The following is a 22,395-nucleotide window of genomic DNA, read 5'->3' on the forward strand; positions in this document are numbered from 1 at the left end:
CCGCCCAGCCAAGCAGGGGTTAACCGATACTTCCCCCCCCACCCCCACCCCGCCCACAACTCCCGGGGAAGGCCCCGAAGCCCCGCCTCGCCGGACGTGACGTAAAGGGGTACGGGCTTTGTCTGGCTCCTCCCGTCTCCATTCGCGCGGTGAACCGCGAGTGCCTGGAGCTAGTCCAGGTCTGGTGTGGGGCGCCGGGATCCTGGTCCCGGACCAGTGGGGCCCTGCGCAGCACCCTCGCAATTAACCCTACCTCCCCACACCCTCGAGTGACTAGTTTAGTCTCCCTATAACCCCCGGCGACGAGTCCAGCAGCGCGCCCATTCTTCACGCAGCGCCGGGAAGCACTTTCGAAGAGTTGGGAATTCCACTTGTGTGAGTTCGAGACCCGCCTCTGCTAGTTCCTAGCTGTGTTACCTTGAACGAGTGACTTCCTCTCCCAACCCCCTGCCCCAGCCCCAGACTCAGTTTTCTCACCTGTAAAATGAGGATACATTATATTGCTTGATTGTTTTGAAAAATGTGTGTTCAGTGCCACAAGAGCCAGTCACTTTTACCAACTGGGAAGCTGAGGCCCAGAGCAGTGAAAGAATTTGCCTAGGGTTAAATGACGGGCAAAACCAGGGTCTTAATCTCTGAAGCTAGAACGCCTGGTTTCAAATCTTAGCTCCAGCACTTACTTCCTGGATGACCTCTCCCAACAGACTTGTCTCTTCAGAGCCTCCGTTTCCCCATCTGTAAAAAGGGTTGTTATGGGGATTTTAATTTATTTACAACAGCATTTACATTTGTATACTTGCTTTGTGCCAGGCGCTGCACTTACCGCTTTATACCCGAAATCTTGTAAGGTAGGGATGATCGTCATCCCCATTGCACCGTCAAGGAAACAGAGGCACAGAAAGGCAAAGGGGTGAGTCAAGATCACACATCTAGGGAATTCTGACAGTCCAATGGTTAGGACTGTGCTTCCACTGCAGGGAGCCTGGGTTTGATCCCTTGTCGGGGAACTAACATCCCGCAAGCCGCCTGGAGAGGCCAAAAAAAGGGGAAAAAAAGATCACACATCTCAATTGTGTAGATTTGAACTTTGGCTCATCTAATCCAAAATTTGGGTCTTTGGTCACTATTTTTTTTTAATATTTATTTATTATTTTATTTATTTTGGCCGAGCCAGGTCTTAGTTGCAGCATGCATGCGGGATCTAGTTCCCTGACCAGGGATCGAACCCCGGCCCCCTGCATTGGCAGTGCAGAGGCTTACCCACTGGACCACCAGGGAAGTCCCTTTGGTCACTATCGAGTGATACAACTTGATTTTGAGGCTGGGGGTGTTGGAAGAAGAGCCGGAAGTAGGAATATTTTATGTAAATCAGTTCTGCCTCTGCTCAGAATCCTCAGTGGTTGCCATTCTACTCAGGAAAAAAGCCACAGTCTTCACCGTGACTACCTCTAGTGTACCTGAGCTGGCTCTGCTTACCTCCCAGACCTCATCTAATCCTTTTCCCCTCACTCACTCTGCCCATTGGCATCTTTGCTATTTCTCTGAGATATCTTCCAGCACAGGGACTTTACACTGGTTGTTCCCTCTGCCTGGAACATTCTTTCCTCAGCTATTTCAGTCGCTCCTTCCCTCACCTCCTTCAGGTCTTTACTCAAATGATGTCTCCTCAGGAGGCCTTTCCTGACCACCCTATTTAAACGCGCACTCTTCCCTCCTCTCCCTGCCCTTCCCTGGTTTATTTTTCTCTTTAACAAGTGTCACCTTATTACATATACTTATGTATTTTATTTTATTGTGCCTCTCATCAGAAGCCAGCACCAAGAGGGCAAAGATTTTTGCCTGTATTGTTCCTTGCTGTGTCCCCAGTGCCTAGAAAAGCGTATGGTAAGCGCTCAATAGAAATTCTGAAAAGAATAGTTCTTCTATAAGAAATTTCTCTCACGTATAGAGCTCTTGTTCTGTACCAGCTCTGTGCCAACCTCTCTACAGACACTATTTCACTGCATCCCTTTCTCACTAACACTGAGCAAGAGGGGATGCCATGGCCCCACTTTATAAATGGGGACACTGAGGGTCAGAGCTCTGCCAGCCTGTAGCCTTTGCTTGTAGCCACCAGGCTATCTGATATGATCTCATGTATCTGATACCAGGCTTGGTACCATGAGTCACAGCCCTGTAGGATAAGTTATTGTCATAGGTGCTTTTTATATATTTTGCCCCCAAGAGTGAGCTGCCACCTAGCTCCTGAGTCAGACCCTTATGTCTGGAAGAGTACAGGGGGTGGTTTCTGTTTTGAAACAGTCACCTGGAAAGGGGCGTTGGGCACAGATCCAGGGCTATAAAGTGAGTCATCTCTTTACAGACCAATGGGAAGTCATAGCAGGGTCCCCCTAATGCATCATACAGGCTGGGAAGCTGAGATCCAGAAAGTGTTGAGGCTCTTCTGAGGTCACGTAGCACAGGGACAGAGACAGGGAAGTCTGATTCCTGACAAAGGGGGTTGGACAGGGTTTGGGGGAGGCAGTTCTGTGTGGGGAGTGTCATATCCTCTCTCCCAGTGGTGGGAGAGATGTCCCAGCCAGCTGCTTCTGTTCCAGACTGTGAGAAGAGGGGTGAGTCAGTTTACTGGCGGGGGGCGGAAAGCAGGCTTTAAGCCTGTCCTCCCTCCCCCATCAACAACACACACACCCAGATGGGCTGGGAGCTGGTTTTCTGGGATGCCAAGGCTCCTGAGTCAGCACTGGGAATCTTGGCTGAGTGTGCTCTGGAAAATGTCAGGCCTACAGGAAACAAAGGGCTCCCACTCACACCATCCTGCAGGTGGGCGGGGAGCTGAGAGAGCCGGGTGTAGGAGGGAACAGGGGCCCAGTGTGCAAAGGGCTGGGTGTGAGAGGGTTTATGCACACCGAGGGAAACAGTTGGTGAGCAAGGCAGGGGGGTTATATGGGCAAGGGAGGAGGTTGGGTACCAGGATATGGGTATTTGAAGCACAAGGTGAGTGTGCAAAGTGGAGGGGCTCCATGTGAAAGGGAAATGTTTGCTGAGAAGATGTGTGTTCAAAGGAGAGATGCTGAGCCTACTAGGGGTACAGACAAGGAAAGCGGAGGCTGACAAAATGTTCGCGCAAAGGAGAGGTGTGGAGTTTGTAAAGGAGAGGAATGTTTGTAAAATAGACGTGTAGGAAACTAAAAGGTCCACCTCGGACAACGCACTTTGAAGTCAGTGTAAGGGCACAGAATGGCACGTGAGCGCTTCGGCTGTGGCCCAGCCCACCCTACCCTACCCTTAGGCCGTGGCCCAGCCCACGCTACCCTACCCTACCCTACCCTACCCTTAGGCCGTGGCCCACCCTGAGGCCCCTCCTCTGGCCCCGCCCCCTCACGTACAGCGGTGCGCATTTTGTGCCAGTCAGCGATCTGCTCCTCCTTCATTCGCTAGCTGACCGGAGGGGGCGGGCATGAGAAGACTCCCGGAAATGCAGGCCTCCCCGGCGCGTAGCTGACCCAGAGCCGGGGAGTGGGTGCTTAGCAACCGGGGGAAGTGCCTAGTAACCGGGTTGGTAGGGGGGAACACGGGAAGAGTTGTGGGTGCCTAGCAACCGAGGGGAAGGCGGTGCCTAGCAACGAGGGGGTTGCTCAGAGGAGTGGAGAGGTAGCCCTGGAGGATCTGTGGGTGTCTAGCAACGGGGGAGGACCCTAGCAACGGCGCGGAGTGGGACCAGGGGAAAGTGGTTTGGAGAGGTGTTCGGGAAGAGTTATGGGTTCTTAGCAACGAGAGAGGGAACCAGGCGAAACTGGGGGCCTGTTAACAGGGGAGGAAGTCTTTGGTGGTGGGAGTCTTAGGGTGGACACGGAGGAATGTGAGGCAAAGTCGGGCAAAGCAGGGAGGTCAGTCCCACAATTCCTACCCGAATAACCCCTCCTCTTCTCCCCCAGACAATGTGGCTGGAGGTGGGGGGCCTACTACGGGGGACCTGTGGACGGTGGGGCCGGACTACTGGTCTGCCTTGTGGGGCCCTGGGGCCTGGGCCCCTCTGCTGGGTAAGAGGCTGGGGAGGGGTCTCCAAGGGAGGAGGCTGAGGGAGGCTTCAGGGAGTCAAAGGACAGGGAGGGGTCTAAAAGGGCCAGGCTGACGGTACATCCTCCACTCGTTACTGGTGTTCACGTCTCTTGCAGGGGCCATGTGGGGGTCCTTGGACCCAAAAGCTTCACCAGGATGGGCCTGGCAGGGGCCTGGGTGAGGAGGACATTCGCAAGGCACGGGAGGCCCGGATCAGGAAGGCACCCCGGCCCCAGGTATCATTGCCCCACACCCAGCAACACCCCATGAAGGCAGCTGGCCTCCCAAGCTTGGGGAAGGGTGTGGTGGCAGGTTGGTTGGACTTCCTGGGTGCTGTGTCCACCTTTTCCCGCTCAGACCTTCTCCCCGTTTCCCAGCTGAGTGACCGTTCTCGAGAACGCAAGGTGCCCACCTCCCGCGTCAGCCGCTTGGCCAACTTTGGGGGTAGGTATGACTGTGGGAGGTTGTGACCTAGATCAGAGGAGGTGACATTTACACAATGAAGCAAGGAAGAGAGTGGAGCAGAGACAGAGAGAGGAGGGAGAGATGGAAAAAGAATGAAGGCAAAGTCCTGTAGAACCAAGAGAAATAGAGAGGAATGTTATGTTTATTGAGAACTTGGAATGTGCAGGGCCCCATACACATGTGGTCTCTGCACTGAATCAATGAGTGTTTGTTTCCGTTCTATAGATGAGGAAGTGGAGGCTAAGGGAGGTGAAGTGACTTGACCCCGGTTCATGCAGCAGGATTATTCAAACTTCAGGTCACAACCTGCATGAAATAGTTTTCTTTTAATTATTTATTTATTTATTTGGGTTTTTTTGGCTGCATTGGGTCTTTATTGCTGCGCGTGGGCTTTCTCTAGTTGCGGCAAGTGGGGGCTACTCTTCGTTGCAGTGCGTGGGCTTCTCATTGCAGTGGTGTCTCTAGTTGTGGAGCACGGCTCTAGGCGCACGAGCTTCAGTAGTTGTGGCACATGAGCTCAGTAGTTGTGGCGCACGGGCTTAGTTTCTCCGTGGCATGTGGGATCTTCCCAGACCAGGGCTTGAACTCGTGTCTGCTGCGTTGGCAGGCGGATTCTTAACCACTGCACCACCAGGGAAGCCCTGCATGAAATAATTTAGCAGGTTGCAACCAGCATTAAAAAGAAGAATGGAGGACTTCTCTGGTGGTGCAGTGGTTAAGAATCCGCCTGCCAATGCAGCGGACACGGGTTCAAGCCCTGGTCCGGGAAGATCCCACATGCCGTGGAGAAACTAAGCCCGTGCGCCACAACTACTGAGTCTGCTCTCTAGAGCCCGTGAGCCACAACTACTGAGCCCACGTGCCACAACTACTGAAGCCCGCGCACATAGAGCTCGTGCTCCCCAACAAGAGAAGACACCGCAATGAGAAGCCCACGCACTGCAACGAAGAGCATCCCCCGCTCGCCGCGACTAGAGAAAGCCCGCGCACAGCAACGAAGACCCAACGCAGCCAAAAAAAAAAAAGAAAAGAAGAATGGAAAATATGTGTACATGTAGAGTAAGGGAAAGTCTTGTTTCATGAAACATTATATATACATTGGTCTCTACCGGTTATAATGCAAATGTCTTCTTTACTGTGGATCATGGTTCAGGTTTTAAAGATACTGATTGAAGGAGTCAAATACACTGGTTAGAGCTTTGGCACCAGGCTGCGCGGGGTTCAACAGGTGATTCTGCCACATCCTCACTTTGTGACTCTGGATAAGTTACTTAACTTCTCTGAGCCTCGATTTCCTTTTCTGTAAAATGGAAGTTTTTCTGTAAAATTTCTCTCATGAGGGTGTGAGGACAAAATGAGTCAATGCATAAAAGGCACTGGGAATGGTTCCTGGCATGGAGAAAAGTGCTCAGAAAATGCCAACTACGATTATTTACAGAGATGGTGACAGTGAAAGAGGCAGAGTGACTCGAGATGTCTTTAAGGACAAGGAGACAGAGGAGGCAGAGGAAATCAGAGCCGGAGAGCTAACATCCAAAGGAGGAACTGAGGGAAAGAGGCCTAGACAGACATGCCGGGTGGACGGAAGGGCAGAGATGGAGAAATAACTGACTTAGAAAAGGAGAGGTGAGCATGAAGAAGAGGAAATGTGGACAGAGAAACAGCAGTCATAGGAAGACAGAGAGTCCTGGGGGGATCATTTCGGGGCCTTCTTACCCATGGCTGCACACTAGAATCATCTGGGATGCTTAAAAGAAAAAGAATTCTGAGGCCTCATCTCAGGCCAGTTCAACCAGAACCTCAGTGGTAGGGCCTGGGCATCGTATTTACAAAACCTCCTCACATGACTCTGTGTGCAGCCAGGGGTGAGAACCACTAACCGGGGAGACAGAGACAAGGAGAGAGGGATGGAGAAAGAAGTAGTCTCACCTCCAAGGGAACCTCAAGCAGGGAGAGAGTGAGTAAGAGACTGATTTGGAGACAGAGGGATGCAAAGAGCTGACTACAAAGAGTTGGGAGACAGGTGTACATAAAGAGAGACAGAGAGGAGAGAGGGTCAGCGGGGTGGGGAGGGGGTGGGGGAGGAGATCGCCCCAGGGCAAGCGGGGACTCAGGCTCCTCTCTCACTCCCCAGGACTGGCTGTGAGCTTGGGGCTGGGAGCACTAGCTGAGGTGGTCAAGAAGTCCCTGCCCGGAGGACGTGTACAACCAGGTACGTGAGCCACGCTGCCTGGGTCCACACCCTGGCCTTGCTGTGTGACCTGGGGTAAGTGGCTTCACCTCTCTGAGCCCCAGTTTCCTCAACTGGAGAATGGAGCTGATGATAACATAGCCACCTCTTAGGGTCGTGGTGGAGGGCTCAGAACAGGGTGAAGCTGCTGTCAGGATGGTGTTGAGTAGAAGCAGGTCATGAGAGAAAATAATGTAAGCCATCCAGAGTTGCGTTCTTAACTGAGCAGGAGAGGAAGCATGAAAATAGGAGTGCCGGTGAGGGTCTGTGGACAACAGAGACGGACTGGGCTGTGTAGAGATCAGCATTTGTGGGTACGATTCCACAACATGTCGATGTCTTGAAACAAAAACAGGGGTGGATATTCTAGATGAAAAAGAGACTAGAAAGATAATAACTGACAAATGGAACGTGTGAGCCATGGTTGGATGTTTGAAAAGAAAATAACTATAAAAGACTTCTGGGGACGATTGGGAAAATGTGAATATGACTGGGTAGTAGGTATTCAAGAATTAGTGTGAATTTTCTTGGGTGTGATTTTGGCACGGTGATTGTGTAGGGGATTATTCTTATTCTTCACACAAGTTGAGTGCAAATCAGTCAGCAAAAGTATTGGTCAGTGTCTGGGTACACACGCACAGATAAAGCGGGTGAGGCATCACGTTAAAACATTGAATCAGGTGTGCAGGTATTCATGGTGCTATGAATGCAGTCTTTCTGTCTATTTGGATCTTTTTCAAAATAAAAAGTTGAGGGTAGGTAGAGGAATAGGCTTTAGGGTAAGGCCAGACTGAATCTACACCCTGCTCTGCCACTTCTGTGCTGTGTGCCCCAGGGCCAGGCACGGTATCTCTCTGAATCTCTTGCTTCCTCATTTTGAAAATTAAGGCATTGGTAGTTCTTACTTCCTGGGGTGTTGTGGAGGTTCAGCCAGAGAATCCACAGAGACACTTAGAATTCTGCCTGGCACAGGCTGAGCCCTCAGGAAAGAGCTCAATAAGTGTTTGATGAAATAAATAAAAGCTTAATAAACACTTTATTGAATAATAATATACTTTGCATATAGAACTGTGCACATATCATAAGTGTATAGTGTGGTTCATTTTCACAAAGTGGATGCATCTGTGCACCCAGATCAAAAAACCCTAGAACAGCAGTTCTCAAACTTTTTGGTCTCAGGATCCCTCTACACCCTTAAAACTGAGGAATGGATAAACAAGATGTATTATATCCATACAATGGGATTTTATTCGGCCGTAGAAAGGAATGAAGGACTGATCCATGCTATCGTGTGATTGAATCTTGAAACACTATCCTAAGTGAAAGAAGGCAGAGACAAAAGGCCACATTTTTTTTTTTTTTTAAGGCCACATATCGTATGATTCCATTTATCTGAAATGTACAGAAGAGGGAAGTCTACAGAGACAGAAAGTAGATTAATGGTTTCCAGGGACTCAAGGGGAGACGGGTCGGGGAAATGGGAGGGGGTAACTGCTGACAGGTTAGCAGTGATGAAAATGTTCTGAAATTGATTGTGGTAATAGTTGCACAACTGAATATACTAGAAGCCATTGAACTGTGCACCTTAAATGGGTGAATTATATCATATATGAATTATATCTCAATAAAGCTATTAAAAAATAGAATGAGAACCCCAAGAACTTATGTGGGGTTGTATTTATGGATATTTGCTGTATTAGAGATTAAAACTGAAAAAAATTTTGAACACAAGAATATACACACACACACACACACACACACACACACTCACTCACTCACACACTCTCTCTCTCTCTCCATCAGCCGTCAGAGCAGTGACAGTATCACAGGTCACAGAGCTTCTGGAAAACTCTACTGAACATTTGTGAGTGAATGAGAGTAAAAAAGGGCAAATAACATATTAATATTATTATGAAAATAGTTCTGATCTCACAGACCCTCCTAAAGGGTCTCAGGGGCCCCCAGAACACACTTGGAGAATTGCTGCCCTCGTTCTCCAGAACCTCTTCTCGTGCCGCATTCTGGTACCTCCCCCCTCATTAAGGGTCACCACTGTCTTGGCTTCTGACCCCCTGAGATTAGTTTTGTCTGTTTTTGCGCCTTTATACGCATGTAATCAGACAGTGCTTTCTCGTATGTGTCTGGTTGGTTTTGCTCAGCATTCTATTTGAGAGATGCATCCATGTTGCTGTGAGCGGTTGTAGGTTGTTTATTCAACACTGTAATAGTCACCCTGTGACTATTCCACAGTTCCTTTGTTCGTTCTACTGATGGTCATTTGGGTTGTTTCCAGTTTGGGACTGTTATGAATAGCGCTGCCGTGAGCCTTCTTGGAGTATCTGTTGGTGGACACATTTATGCCTTTCTCTTGGGGATATACCTAGGAGGCAGATTGCGTCAGGTATAGGTGTGTGCTTTACTGGAAACTTCCCAGCTGCTTTCCAAAGGGCTTGGGCCATGGCACTCTCATCGGCAGTGTCGGCGTTCAGGTGCCCCACATCTTTGCCAACACTTGGTATTGTCTTCTTTTTTGTTTTAGCCATTTTGGTAGGTGTGCAGTGGTGTCATACTGATTATTTTTGTGGTTGCCATACTAATGATTATTCTCTCCACCCCAGAGGGAGGCTCCCGGCCGGGCTCCAGCCTTTTCCTTTCGGAGGCCAGTGCCGAGCGGATTGTGCAGACCTTGTGTACGGTTCGGGGGGCCGCCCTCAAGCTTGGCCAAATGCTCAGCATCCAGGGTACGGCATGACCCTTGACTCCTGACCCCTGACCTCAGTTCCACCCTACCCCACCTACCACCAAGCCCCAACTTCAGAGACTCGCACAGGGGCCCCTCCTGGCCTCTCCCCTCACCGCTTCCCTCTTCCCGATGTCTCCCAAGACAACAGCTTCATCAGCCCCCAGCTGCAGCGTATCTTCGAGCGAGTTCGCCAGAGCGCCGACTTCATGCCCCGCCGGCAGATGCTGGTGAGTGCCCAGAGGGGGAAAAGCTGGCGAGGGAGGTGTGCCCCACCTGCCTGGCCCTCCTGTCTTCATGGCTGTGCTCCCTGTCTCACTCTGAGCCTGTGTCCCCATCTGTTAAATGGGGACCACTAAAGCACACATCTCATAGGATTGTTGTGATGAGTAAATGAGAGAATGGTGCATAGCACTTAGTCGAGTTCCTGGCAGGCTCAGGGCTCTGTCAGGGCTGTTAAAGAGGCGGTGAAGTGCTGTGGTCAGGGACCAGACTTCGGGAGTTCAAACCCTGGCTCTGCCACTTACTACCTGTGCGGTTAGACGTGTGGCCTGCCCTCTCTGTGCTTCAGTTACCTCATCTGTGATTGGTGGTAGTCATAGCAATGGCCACATCATGGGACTATGGAAATCAGTGTATATGTAAAGCACTTTGAAGGGTCCCTGACACCCCATGAGTGACATGCAAGTGTTAGCTCTTCTTATTACCGGTCTTTTAATTAAAGGAGAGAGTGTCCTTAAATAGATTGGCACAGCGCCAGGCACTGAGTAAATGCCTGGGCAAGGGTGTGGAATCCGGAATCCAGCTGCCTGCCTTCTGAGCTCTGTTTGGCTCCCTCGCCATGTGACCCTGGGCAATTACTGCCCTTCTCTGAGCCACTCTATACAGGGCCCAGCCCACAGGAAGCCCTCTGTAAATTTTAGCTCTCCTTTATCACATTAACTCTTGAGTTAATAATACAATATACGGGTATAATGAAGGATTATTATCAAACTTAACCCTACATGATAGCAATCCACACATCAGCCCGCACAGCCTCGGGAGTATGGACTCAGGCTGGGCCTCCCAGTCTGCCAGCGCCTGGCTCATCACCTTGGTCAAGAGATCTCTCTCTGAGCCTCAGTTTCCTCATCTGTAAAGTGGGGTAGCGGCCAAGAGCTCGGCCCAGGGCCCCACGTGTGGTGAGTGGGGTTATTAACGCGCAAAGCGCTCAGCACAGAACGTGAACCTGGCTGCGTGAAACCATGATGACGATTGTCATGACCACTCTCCCCAGAGAGTTCTGGAAGAGGAGCTCGGCAAGGAGTGGCAGGCCAAGGTGGCCTCTCTGGAGGAGGTGCCCTTTGCTGCTGCCTCAATCGGGCAGGTGCACCAGGGCGTGCTGAGGGACGGGACGGAGGTGGCTGTGAAGATCCAGGTGAGAGGGGAGGTGGGGCGGGGGTGGGCTGGGCACCCGGCCGCCCCAGAGGGGTGACTCCCATCCTCCTCCCCTCCCAGTACCCAGGCGTCGCCCAGAGCATCCAGAGTGACATCCAGAACCTGCTGGCGGTGCTCAAGATGAGCGTGGCCCTGCCGGAGGGTGAGGCGCCCGGTCCACCCTGACTGGGGGAGGGTCGCCCTGAAGAGGGAAAGCGGGGCTGGATGGGGGGGACGGGGGGCCAGCTCGGGGCAGGGTGCGCCCGTGTGTGTGAGCCTGAGTGAACGCCTCAGTCTGCGTGTTTGAGACAGAACAAAGGGGCACCAAGGCGGGGAAAGCCCAGAGTAGTATGGGCGTGTGAGAAAAAGACAAACTCAGAGATGCCAACAGGAGCCCAGACAGAAATCCAGAAACAGACACACAGGGGGTGTGTGGAGAGGGACTGGAGGCCTGAGAAAGAGCCACAGAAACAGGAAGGGAGCGTAAGTGGGACCTCACGTGTGTGTTACAGCATGTGAGACAGCGCCTGGGGGAGATGGAGCAGAGGTGTGTGTGTGTGCGCGCGCACGAGAGAGCGAACGAGGGAGAGAGCGAGGAGAGAAGAGAGTGAGAGAGTCAGGCCCGGAAGTAAGATTCAGAGACACTGAGAGCAGTGTGAGAGAGTATGGAAAAAAGGACAGAGAGGGACTTCTCTGGCGGTCCAGTGGTTAGGACTCCACGCTGCCACTGCAGGGAGCCCAGGTTCGATCCCTGGTCAGGGAACTAAGATGGGAACTAAGATCCCACGTGTCACGAGGTGCGGCCAAAATATTTTTAAAAAGGAAAAATGGACAGAGAATAGGCGGCAGATGTGACTATGATAGGAGCCTCAGGACCGCTGTGTGTGCCTGAGAAAGAGACCCGAGCAGAGAGGCTTCCGCGGAGCCCGCAGTCGTGTGAAGGACAGAGGGGGAGTGCGTGGCCAGAGAGTGCGGGTAAAAGGCATGGAGCAGACGGGGTGAGGGACGGTGAGACAGGGACAGAGCGAGAGGCACGGCCGGCAAGAGAAGACGTCCCTGAGTGGGAGCCTGAGGGGCCGGGCAGGGGGCGAGGGGCAGGCGGTGGCCTTCCCTGCCTGACACGCTGCCGCCCCTCAGGCCTGTTTGCAGAGCAGAGCCTGCAGGTGTTGCAGCGGGAGCTGGCTTGGGAATGTGACTACCGTCGTGAGGCGGCTTGTGCCCAGAACTTCAGGTGAGCTGAGGCCCCTACAGACCCCTGGAGGCCCCCTTCGTCCCTCCAGCTTCCCTCCCGGGCTGAGAGGGTGGTGGATGCCCTCACAGCCTCCGGCAGCTGGAGCCCTGGGGTAGGGCTGGCAGACTCTTCCTCTTCATTTGTTCATCCATCCATGCCTTCACTCATTACTTCGTTCACACCCTGTGTCGTCTGTGAGCTTAGGCAGGTCACTTCCTCTCTCTAAATGTCTCTACTTTCTCATCTGTCAAATGGGACACAGAACCACTGCAGGCTGGTGGGGCAGACAGACTTGTCAACAGGCACTCCGTCACACGAGATACCGTTACACCCACCGGACTAACAGAGATGAAGCAGTCTGTGTGTGTCAAGAGTTGGAGAGAACGGGGCGGCAGGGCGTCCTTTGTACACTGTGGACAGAGGGAGAAATTGATGCAAGCATTTTGGAGAATGGTTGGGCATCATCAAGCCTCAGTGTTCACATCCAACCCACCAGCTGCCCTCCTGGCTAAATACTCTAGTGACCCTTAATGCCAGTGCACACCGTCAGACTTTTCCGGAATACTCAGAGCAGCAATAGCCCCAAACTGGAAACAACCCAAATCTATCAAATTCACCCAACAGGGGGGATACATAAGTTATGATATATTCATCAGCACAATTCGTACAGCATCAAAAATGAATGAACTACAGCTACATGGAACGGTGGTTGTATCTTAGAGGCAGCCTGATAAGCGGCAATTAATTGCACCTCAGTGAGACCTTCCACAGCGTGGAAGCACGGCCCACACGTTCACTGAGCCCGGCTCTGTAGACACGAAGCGAGAGAAAGGGCAGTAGAAGGCAGTGGTTAGGGGCATGGGCTCAGATGTGGGATCCAGTCAGGATCCAGTCCCGGGTCAGCCCTTAACAGACTGGGTGGCCTTAATCTGCCCAGTGGCCTTGGGAGAGCGTCCTCCTCAGGGGGAGTGAGGATAAAAGGGAATTGTGCTGACTGAATGCTCAGCAGAGCCCTGCCCTATGAGGAGCGGATCAAACATCAGAGATTTGATAAACAAGGACAAAAATACAGGCCCCCAAAGCGGGACCTGGAGATGGAGAGTGTCAGGTGGGCTGGGCCAGAGCACTGCAGTGTGGGATCTGGGGAGACCACCACCTCACAGGATTTCCCAGTGCTCTCAGGATAAAACCCACATCATTTCTCATTTCCCCGGCTCCTCCCCATCTCCCTGTCCCCCCACCCCCCAACTCCAGCCGTCCCACAGGTCCCCAACCAGAGGCCTCGCTAATATTCTTTGCCTCCCAAATCTTGCATTGACACACCTATCTCAATCTATTATTGGTCTGTTTGTTAGAGTGTGGTCTCTGCTGTGTGTGGGGGGGTCACACCTGGGGCTCATCTAGTGCTCTGTCACCCAGCATCATCCAGCACAGGGATGGACACCGAGAAAGGTTCTTTCCCTTTATTAGCCAGTGTTCAGAATAATGACTCCAAGGAGTGGCCAGTGAGTATCACTGTGGACTCGGAGATTTGTATATGAGTGACTATTTTTTGGGTGGATTAATTGATAAGTTGATGAGAAAGTAATGCTCATCAAGCTTAATTAATACACTGAGTTCATCCTGGGGCGACCAACAGAGAAGTGTTTCTGGAAGGGAAGTGGTAATTGGGTCTCCAGCAGCACCCAGCTTAGGGGCAGACACAGAGTGGGTGCCATGGAGATATTTGGTGAATGAGTGAATGAATGAAATGTCTGAATGAATGTCAATCCAACCAGGTATTGGCCATCACTCCAGACAGACAGGAAAGAGGAGGGCAGGAGGAAAGGCAAGACAAAGACTGTTCATGGAAGACTCCTCAGAGGAGGGGGAGGCCTCAAGCAGGGCCACAGGGGCCTGAAGTGTGAAGTCCCATCCCCGCCCCTCCTATCTGCCCCAGGCAGCTGTTGGCAGATGACCCCTTCTTTCGGGTGCCAGCCATTATTCAGGAGCTGTGCACGACGCGGGTGCTGGGCATGGAGCTGGCTGGAGGGGTCCCGCTGGACCAGTGCCAGGGCTTGAGCCAGGACATCCGGAACCAGGTACATGGGGCTCATGGGACAGTAGGGAGGGTGCTGCCCTGGGGCATAGCTGGCAGGGCAACCCAGACCCATGGTCCCTCTGCAGGCCTCAGAGGGCTTTACAGGGGCACATGGCTCTGAGATGTCTCTTACTCCTTCTTCCCACCCCAGATCTGCTTCCAGCTCCTGAGGCTTTGTCTCCGGGAGCTGTTCGAGTTCCGATTCATGCAGACGGACCCCAACTGGGCGAACTTCCTGTATGATGCCTCCAGCCACCAGGTTGGTTCCTTGTGATGTGTGTCAGGGTACATTAGCTGCTGTAACAGATATTTCCCAATATGGCAGTAGCTCAGCACAGTAGTAGTTGATTACCCATGTAACAGGCTGGAGTGGCCCTCCTCCAGGCAGTGAGTCAGGGACCCAGGCTCCTTCCCTTTTGTGAGTGTGCCATCCCCTAGGACTTGAAAGGCTCTCCTTCCAGTGCAAGGGGAAAGAGAGGTTGAGAGGGTAACCCACTGTCTAACTGCTTTGGCCGGAAGTGACCCATCATTCCCTTCACCATTCCACTGATAAGAACTGGTCATGGGGCTAGTCTAGATGCAGGGGATGCTGGGAAATGGAGTCCCTGGCTAGGCAGTGGCTTCCTAGTGGCAGTGGAGAAGAGGGAGCACCACTTCTGCAAGACAGTCATCATTACCACACCCATCATTCACTTAGAACACACCAAGCACCTACTGCCTCTTGAAAGTGATGCCAGGACAAGCCTGATCCTTGCCTTCGCAGAGTTCCCAGTCCAATGCAGGGACCCATCACCAGACAGTATGACCTGTAGTTAATACCTTGATGGGGAAGCACAGGCGAGGGGCCAGTGATGGGGGGAGGGCACAGGGGGCGGTGGGAAGCCAGGAAAAGTGGCTGACCCTGCCTGGGGTGGGTGGGGTCAAGGAAGGTGAAATCAGAAAGACAAGAGAAGGACAGCCATCTAAGGAGCAGGGAAGAGCATACTTGGCAAAGGACACAGGCTGTCCAAAGGCCTGGGGGTGACAGTTTGGACTGAAAAACTCTCAGCGTGCATGGTTGCTAAGTGGCTCTCCAAAGTGGTCTGTGCCATTCTGTCCCCAGAGGGAAACACAAATCTGGCCAAGCTGTCCCTTCTACAGCTTCCAACACCCTCAGGATCAAGTGAGCCCTGTGCTGAGTGTGACATGGCCCCACTTAGTCCAGCCTCAGTCCCTTGACACCCTCTTCCCCCCCAAGTGCACAGACACCCTGCATCCCTCCAAGGCTCACACCCCAGGGCAGGTGTCTTCCTTCTCGGGTGTGGTGATATGAGGCCTGACATCAATTTATTGGGTCTCGACAGCAGTTTTTGTTTTAAAAAGATAGAATGTGTTGGCAGATGGGAGGGATGCATATTATTTCAGGACACTTTTGTTTTATGTTTATATTCATATGTGCATGTGCACTGGTGCCCAGGATAATCCGCATTTCTTTTTTTCTTTTCTTTTTAAATAACTTTATTTATTTTATTTATTTATTTTTGGCCGTGTTGGGTCTTCGTTGCTGCGCGCGGGGTTTCTCTAGTTGCGGAGAGCGGGGGCTACTCTTCATTGCGGTGGGTGGGCTTCTCACTGCGGTGGCTTCTCTTGTTGCAGAGCACGGACACTAGGCACATGGGCTTCAGTAGTTGCAGCACGTGGGCTCAGTAATTGTGGCGCGCGGGCTCTAGAGCACAGGCTCAGTAGTTGTGGCGCACGGACTTAGTTGATCCACAGCATGTGGGATCTTCCTGGACTAGGGCTTGAACCCGTGTCCCCTGCATTGGTAGGCGGATTCTTAACCACTGCGCCACCAGGGAAGCCCCTAATCTTCATTTCTTACTGTGGGTTTTAATAAACAGTTTGAACTCCACTGTCGTAGAGAAACTTACACACATGTTCATGGGGTACTGCTTTTTTTTTTTTGCCATTTTTTAAACATTTCAACTTTATTTGGTTCATTTTATCTACATTCTTTACTTATTTACTTATTTTTAATTAATTAATTTATTTATTTTTGGCTGCATTGGGTCTTCCTTGTGGTGCGCGGGCTTCTCCTGTTGTGGAGCACAGGTTCTAGGCGCACGGGCTTCAGTAGTTGTGGTGCATGGGCTCAGTAGTTGTGTCTCACGGGCTCTAGAGCGCAGGCTCAGTAGCTGTGGCGCACGGGCTTAGTTGCTCCGCAGCATGTGGGATCTTCCCAGACCAGGGATCGAACCCGTGTCCCCTGCATTGGCAGGCGATTCTTAACCACTGCGCCACCAGGGAAGTCCCTTTTTTTTGAATTTTTGAATTTTATTTTATTTATTTTTTTATACAGCAGTTTCTTATTAGTTATCTGTTGTATACATATTAGTGTATAGATGTCAATCCCAATCTCTCAATTCATCCCACCACCACCTCCCCACCCCACCCCACCCCCCCACTTTCCCCCCTTGGTATCCATACGTTTGTTCTCTACATCGGTGAGCACTGCTTCTAATAGCAAAACCTAGAAATAACTACAGTGCCCATCAAGCAGATAAATATGATATATTCATGCAACAAAATCTTACATGGCGGTGAAAAAATGAATGAATGAGCTAGAGCAATGGGGATGAATTGCAAAACCATGTCAAACACAAAGAATTTGCAGAATAACTATCATAAATACCATTTATATGAAGTTTTAAAATATGCAAAACATTAGTATGTTTTGTTCATGGATCCACATATGTATAGAAAATGTAGCAACACATGCATGGGAATTTCAGGAAACAATTTAATAATAAAAATAATTTCAGGAAAGTGGTGACCCTAGAAGAGAGGGTGGGGGTGGGGGGAGGTAGGATCAGGCCCCACTTAGATTGGTAGTGTTTTATATTTTAAACTGGGTGGTAGGATTTGTGGGTGTTGATTTTACTTTCCCATATATTTTATTATTCTCCAGATTTTTTTTTCTGAGCCTAAAACATGTTGTTATAAAAACAACTAGGACCCCAAAAATAAAAACCAGGTCCCTTGAGCTTCATGTGGGGGTGGATTGATGTGTGGAGACCGGAAGCCAGGAGCCCAGGGGAGGCAGCTGGGCGGGGCCTTGGGCAGGAGGGGCAGCGTGTGGGGAGAGGGGGACAGACCCTGGCACCCCCATAGACAATGGGGAGCACTGGTGGACTCCCAGTGTCCCTTTCACCATCCTTCATTTCCAGGTGATCTTGCTGGACTTTGGTTCAAGCCGGGCATTTGGGACTGAATTCACAGACCATTATATCGAGGTGAGTTCCCCCAATCCTGGGGTCTCTGAAGGGTCGAGCCTCAAGCCAGATAGTAAGGCTTGTAGAGAAGGAGAAACAGAATATCTGGAATGAAGAAATAAATAATAGTGATATTAATAGCAGCTAACAAATACCAAGCACTTAATATTATGTCGGGCACCGTTTTAAGTGCTGTACATGTAGTAACTGATCTAAACCAGAAAGCAACTCTATGAGGTGAGGACCATTTTTAACCCCATTTTACAGAGGAAGTAACTGGGGCTCAGAGATGTTAAGTCACTTGCCTAAGGTCACAGCAGACCTGGGATTCAAACTCAGGGAGTCTGGTTACACAGCCCATGTTCCCAGCCCCTCACTAGCTGCGTCCTAAGAGAAAGGCCCACGATGGCCAGCCTGTCACCTCCCCACACCCGATGCTGTCCAGGGCCTTGGTGTCCAGCCTTTTGCTCACATACTTCCCCTCCAGCTGCTCTCTAATGAGCAGTTCTCTCTTTAAGAAGTGTTTCCTCACTTTATGTTGCCCGTCCTTCCCACCCACAGGGGTTGATTTGTCTCAGAGCCCACAGAAAACACCATCTCATTAATTTGTTGAGATTGGACATTCGACCTGGGTCATTTTTTTTTGGTTGCGTTGAGTTCATTGCTGCATGAGGGCTTTCTCTGGTTGTGGCGAGCGGGGGCTACTCTTTGCTGCGGAGCACAGGCTCTAGGTGTGCGGGCTTCAGTAGTTGTGGTGCACAGGCTCAGTAGTTGTGGCCCACGGGCTTATTAGTTGCTCCGTGGCATGTGGGATCTTCCCGGACCAGGGATCGAACCCATGTCCCCTGCATTGGCAGGCGGATTCTTAACCACTGCACCACCAGGGAAGTCCCTCAACCCGGGTCTTCTAATCACTGGGTCATCAATTCAAACGTTCTCTGACCCCCCTCTGTGCCTAGTCTTATTCTAGACGATACTGGGGACAACAGTGACCAATGCAGTCCAGGTCTCTGCCTTCACAAAACTCACAGTCCAGTAGGGGGACAGACAGAAAGGACCAGAGTGGTCAGGGCTGGGTTGGGAGAATCACGGGGGACTGAGGGAGACTGGAGGAGGAGCCTGGCCTGACCTAGGGGGTCAGGGACAGGGAGGGCTTCCTGGAGGAGAAGACATCAGAGTTGAGACCTGAGGGATGAGGAGACCAATCAGGAAGGAGCTAGGAGGGTACTCCAGCCAGATAACATGGGCAAAGGCCAAGGGGTGAAAAAGGATATTCCGACTAGAGCAGCACTTCTCAAACTTTAATGTGCATGAGAACCCCACCACCACCATGATCATGTTAAAATGCAGATTCTGGTCTGGAGTTAGGCTTAAGATGCTGCCTTTCTAACATGCTCCCAGGTGATGCCAAAGCTACTTGTACAGGGACCACGCTCTGAGTAGTAAGATCCTAGAGGACCAGAGGGAAGTTCACATTCGGACTGGGCAGGCAGGTGGGGACAGAGCAGGAGCCAGCGGTGAGGCTGGAGCCCAGTCGCTCTGGGTCTCTGAAGCCATGCTTTGCAGCTTGTACTTTATTCGGGTGCCCTGGGGAGCCGTGGAAGGCATTGGAGCAGGGGAGGGACATAGAATCTGGAAACTCCTGAATAACGAGTGGTCTTTTTACATAGGCCGGGAGCCTGGGCGGTTGGGGGTTGGAGGGGGTTCTGGCCTGAGGACTGGGGGATGGTGGGGCCACCCTTTAGATGGGGACAGGAAGGAATTGGTAACCCCCCTCCCCCCTCCCCCCCCCAACACACAGAGGCTCCTTGGGGCCCTCTCTGCAGGCCACTCGAGGCACAAAGCCGAGGCCTCTCTGGGTAGTTGGGACATCCCCTGCCCCTCCCCACCACAGGCCTGTTCAGCACGGCCCTCCTGCCGCCTCCCCAGCCTTTTCCAGTTTAAGAAAGGCCTGTCACACTGAACCCCCAAGGACCACAGGCGTGACAGATGGCCAGACAGGCTGGGGCAGGGGGAGCTGGGACAGAACAGAACCGCCAGATTTAATCCTGTATCCCCCTTCCTCCCAAGAAGGGGCAACTCAGTGGTGAAGGGTTCGCCCCAGTTCCCCTCATCTCCTTGCTATTCCCCACTCGGAGCCTGTTTCCTCGTCTGTGAAGTAGGGACCCGCCTATTTACCTCTTAATAGTAATAGTAGCTCACAATATTTATGGCCTTTCCTACACGCGGGCACCGTGCGAAGCACTCCACAGATACACCTCCTTCATCTTCCAAGAACCTGACAAGGAAGGTGCTTTCATCATCCCCACTTCACAGATGAGAAAGCAGAGGCCCCAGAAGCAAAGCGACTTGCCCCAGAGTCAGCCAGCAAGTGGCAGAGCTGGGATGGAGCCCAAGCAGGCTGGCTGCCACTTCTGTCTGTCTGTCCATGTGCCCTCAACTCCTGCCCATCCTGCATGGCTGGAGAGCTGCTTAGCTCCAAACACTGATTTGCTAAACAAGGGGTTTTCACCAAGGGCCTCCTGAGTGAGCGCCACTTGGGACTAAACCCAGCCGGGATCCCTGCCTTCCTGGGGCTCCAAGTCCAGGGCAGGAACCAGACATCAACAGACATCAACCAGGTGATCACAGAGATGGCAACCTCAGAGGCAGTTCTGGGTCATGATCACATACTTGCCCAATTGAGTGTTTGGACCCATGGGTACCACTTGACATTTGCTTTCCTCTGTGCTGTTTCACTGTGGTAGTTTCCAGGCAGGCTCTGCCTTCCTAGCCAGGTGAGCAGAACACCTGACCACTGCAGCCCCCAGGCTCTGGAACAGTCTTGAGAGAGACACAGACAGGGGTAAGGTGGGGAAGGAGAGGCTTCTAGGTGAGAGGGCTTAGGTAGATGAGAACAGAAGTGGGTACTGGCAGGGCCCGGCTTCTAGCTCCCACCTCCAGACCCCTCCTTGAACCCCTCTGACCCTGTGCCCACATCCGTCTCCCCAGGTGGTGATGGCTGCAGCCAACGGAGATAGAGACCGGGTCCTGCAGAAATCACGAGACCTCAAATTTCTCACAGGCTTTGAGACCAAGGTTGGGAGAGTAGGGTCTGCTGTCTCTTGGGGGGAGTGGGGAGCTGCTTCTCTCTACTGGGGAAACTGTGGATGAGTGAGGAACTCTAAGGGGGCTGCTTATCTGTACTGGGGGTTCTGGGGAGGAGGGGGGAATGGGGGCTGCTTGGCTACTCAGGAATCCTGAGAAAATGGGCACCACTTATCTGTTCTAGAGGGAGGAATGGGGGACTGCTGGTGGATGGGGGGGGTCGGGAAACAGAGGCTGCTTCTCTGTTCTAGAGAGAGTGAGGGCTATTTGTCTACTGGAGGCTCTGAGAGGACAGGAAGGGCCCTTTCTTTTGGGAGGAGTAGGGGCTGCTTGTCTCTTAGGGGCTCTGGAAGGGGTGGCGGCTGCCTATTACTCTTTGGGGAGTTGGGGGCTTGTGTTTATACTTGAGACTGGGGGAATGGAGGGCTGTATGTCCACACTGGTTGCCTCTGGTTTCCCCGACCCCTAGACATTCTCGGACGCCCACGTGGAGGCCGTGATGATCCTGGGGGAGCCCTTCGCCACCCAGGGCCCCTACGACTTTGGAGCGGGTGATACTGCCCGCCGTGTGCAGGGCCTCATCCCTGTGCTGCTGCAGCACCGGCTTCGCCCACCGCCCGAAGAGACCTATGCCCTGCACAGAAAGCTGGCGGGGGCTTTCCTGGCCTGTGCCCACCTCCATGCCCACATCGCCTGCCGGGACCTCTTCCAGGACACCTACCACCGCTACTGGGCCAGTCGCCAGGCATAGCCACTGCCCGAAGCCTCCTAACCAGAGGGGTGTCTGCTCAGACCCCTCAGAGACTCCATCTCGGGATTCCAGCCCCATAGCAGGCCATCCCCTGCTCTGAGGCCTCCTTCCCTCTCTGCTGCAGGTCTGGGGACCCACCTTGGGCTTGGGACTAGGGAATTCCAGCTTCATACCCCCGTGTCCTGCTCTCCCCACTCCAAAGGGAGCATCCAGGAACTCTACCCAGCTATTAATTTATGTGTGCCAACATGTGAGAGAGCCTTAGGCCCCTCCGCACTGCCATTGTGGAGATCAGACTCACCTAGACGGGGAGCCCCTGACCTCTGCCTCAGGTCTCCCCCAGATGTGGCCGGTGTTTGAAACTTCGGTCCTAATAAAAGTGGCCCTCCCCTTCCCCCAGCTCTTTTCTCTGCGCTGGGCGGGGAGGGAGAGGAGCTCGCAGGCTGCCTCCAGGTGCAGATGGCCAGCCCCCCTCCTACCCTGTTGTCTGAAAGCCCCAGTCCTGCCTGGGCCATCTGTTGCGGGGACCCTCCTTCTCCCCTTTCCCTACCCCCCACCCTGCCCCTTCCGCACGTGCTGACCACCTGCTCCGAAGGCTGTGGCAGCTGAGAAGGCCTCCCCCCCACCCCCACCCCCACCCCCACCCCCGGCTCCGCCACAACACACACACCACCTCCCAGCCTCCTGGCTCCCTCCACTCGGCTCCCAGCAACCTCGCTTTTGCTAATGGGCCTTAATGCCCCTGCCAGCTGCTTTGCCAAACCCACAGGATTGGGCGGGTGCGGGGGCACTTGGGCGGCTAGAACCGCTCCCCGGTCCCAGCCTGGCGCCCCCGCCCCCAAAGCTGAACCGATCGCGCACCAGGACGCCGGGGTCTGTTCATTCCCCCTCCTTTCCTGGCAAAAGTGCCTCGTCACCGCTTCTGCCCGCCCCCGCTGGGCTGGGAGAACCGTGGGGTGAGCTGGAAGATTTGGGGATGAGGGACCGCGAGGCGCCTCCCGAAGCAAATCTTTCGGACGCGGAACTTAAGGGGATCTGAGGTCAGGGGTCACGGAGGGGAAGGGAGCCCAAGCCTGGATGGACCT

At 52.7% G+C, this 22,395-nt stretch overlaps 1 protein-coding gene across 5 annotated transcripts; it reads left to right on the forward strand.

Annotated features, from left to right (window-relative positions):
• Nucleotides 1-84: 84 nt before the first annotated feature.
• COQ8B (coenzyme Q8B) lies at nt 85-21,704 on the forward strand. 5 transcript variants are annotated; one of them, XM_036833885.1, is made up of 17 exons: nt 132-375; nt 811-910; nt 1,809-1,884; nt 3,936-4,040; nt 4,176-4,295; nt 4,437-4,503; nt 6,659-6,736; nt 9,373-9,495; nt 9,639-9,724; nt 10,771-10,911; nt 10,992-11,073; nt 12,048-12,141; nt 14,081-14,222; nt 14,373-14,480; nt 17,428-17,493; nt 20,464-20,550; nt 21,029-21,704. In XM_036833885.1, the coding sequence occupies exons 2-17, from the start codon at nt 855-857 to the stop codon at nt 21,308-21,310; spliced, it is 1,713 nt and encodes a 570-aa protein (XP_036689780.1). In that variant the 5' UTR covers nt 132-375; nt 811-854; the 3' UTR covers nt 21,311-21,704. The 5 variants fall into 5 exon arrangements, with proteins under 5 accessions (XP_036689785.1, XP_036689780.1, XP_036689782.1 ...); XM_036833887.1 differs by lacking the exon at nt 1,809-1,884; XM_036833886.1 differs by lacking the exon at nt 811-910.
• The last annotated feature ends 691 nt before the right edge of the window (nt 21,705-22,395 follow it).

This window comes from Balaenoptera musculus, chromosome 19 (assembly GCF_009873245.2).
Source record: "Balaenoptera musculus isolate JJ_BM4_2016_0621 chromosome 19, mBalMus1.pri.v3, whole genome shotgun sequence".
NCBI classification, from domain to species: domain Eukaryota; kingdom Metazoa; phylum Chordata; class Mammalia; order Artiodactyla; family Balaenopteridae; genus Balaenoptera; species Balaenoptera musculus.

Coding starts and splice junctions, on each gene's coding strand:
- COQ8B (XM_036833885.1), top strand. CDS start 855: ATGATCGTCATCCCCATTGCACCGTCAAGGAAACAGAGGCACAGAAAG. Junction 1,885..3,935: donor AGTGCCTAGAAAAGCGTATG/GTAAGCGCTCAA, acceptor CTTCTCCCCCAG/ACAATGTGGCTGGAGGTGGG. Junction 6,737..9,372: donor CGGAGGACGTGTACAACCAG/GTACGTGAGCCA, acceptor TCTCCACCCCAG/AGGGAGGCTCCCGGCCGGGC.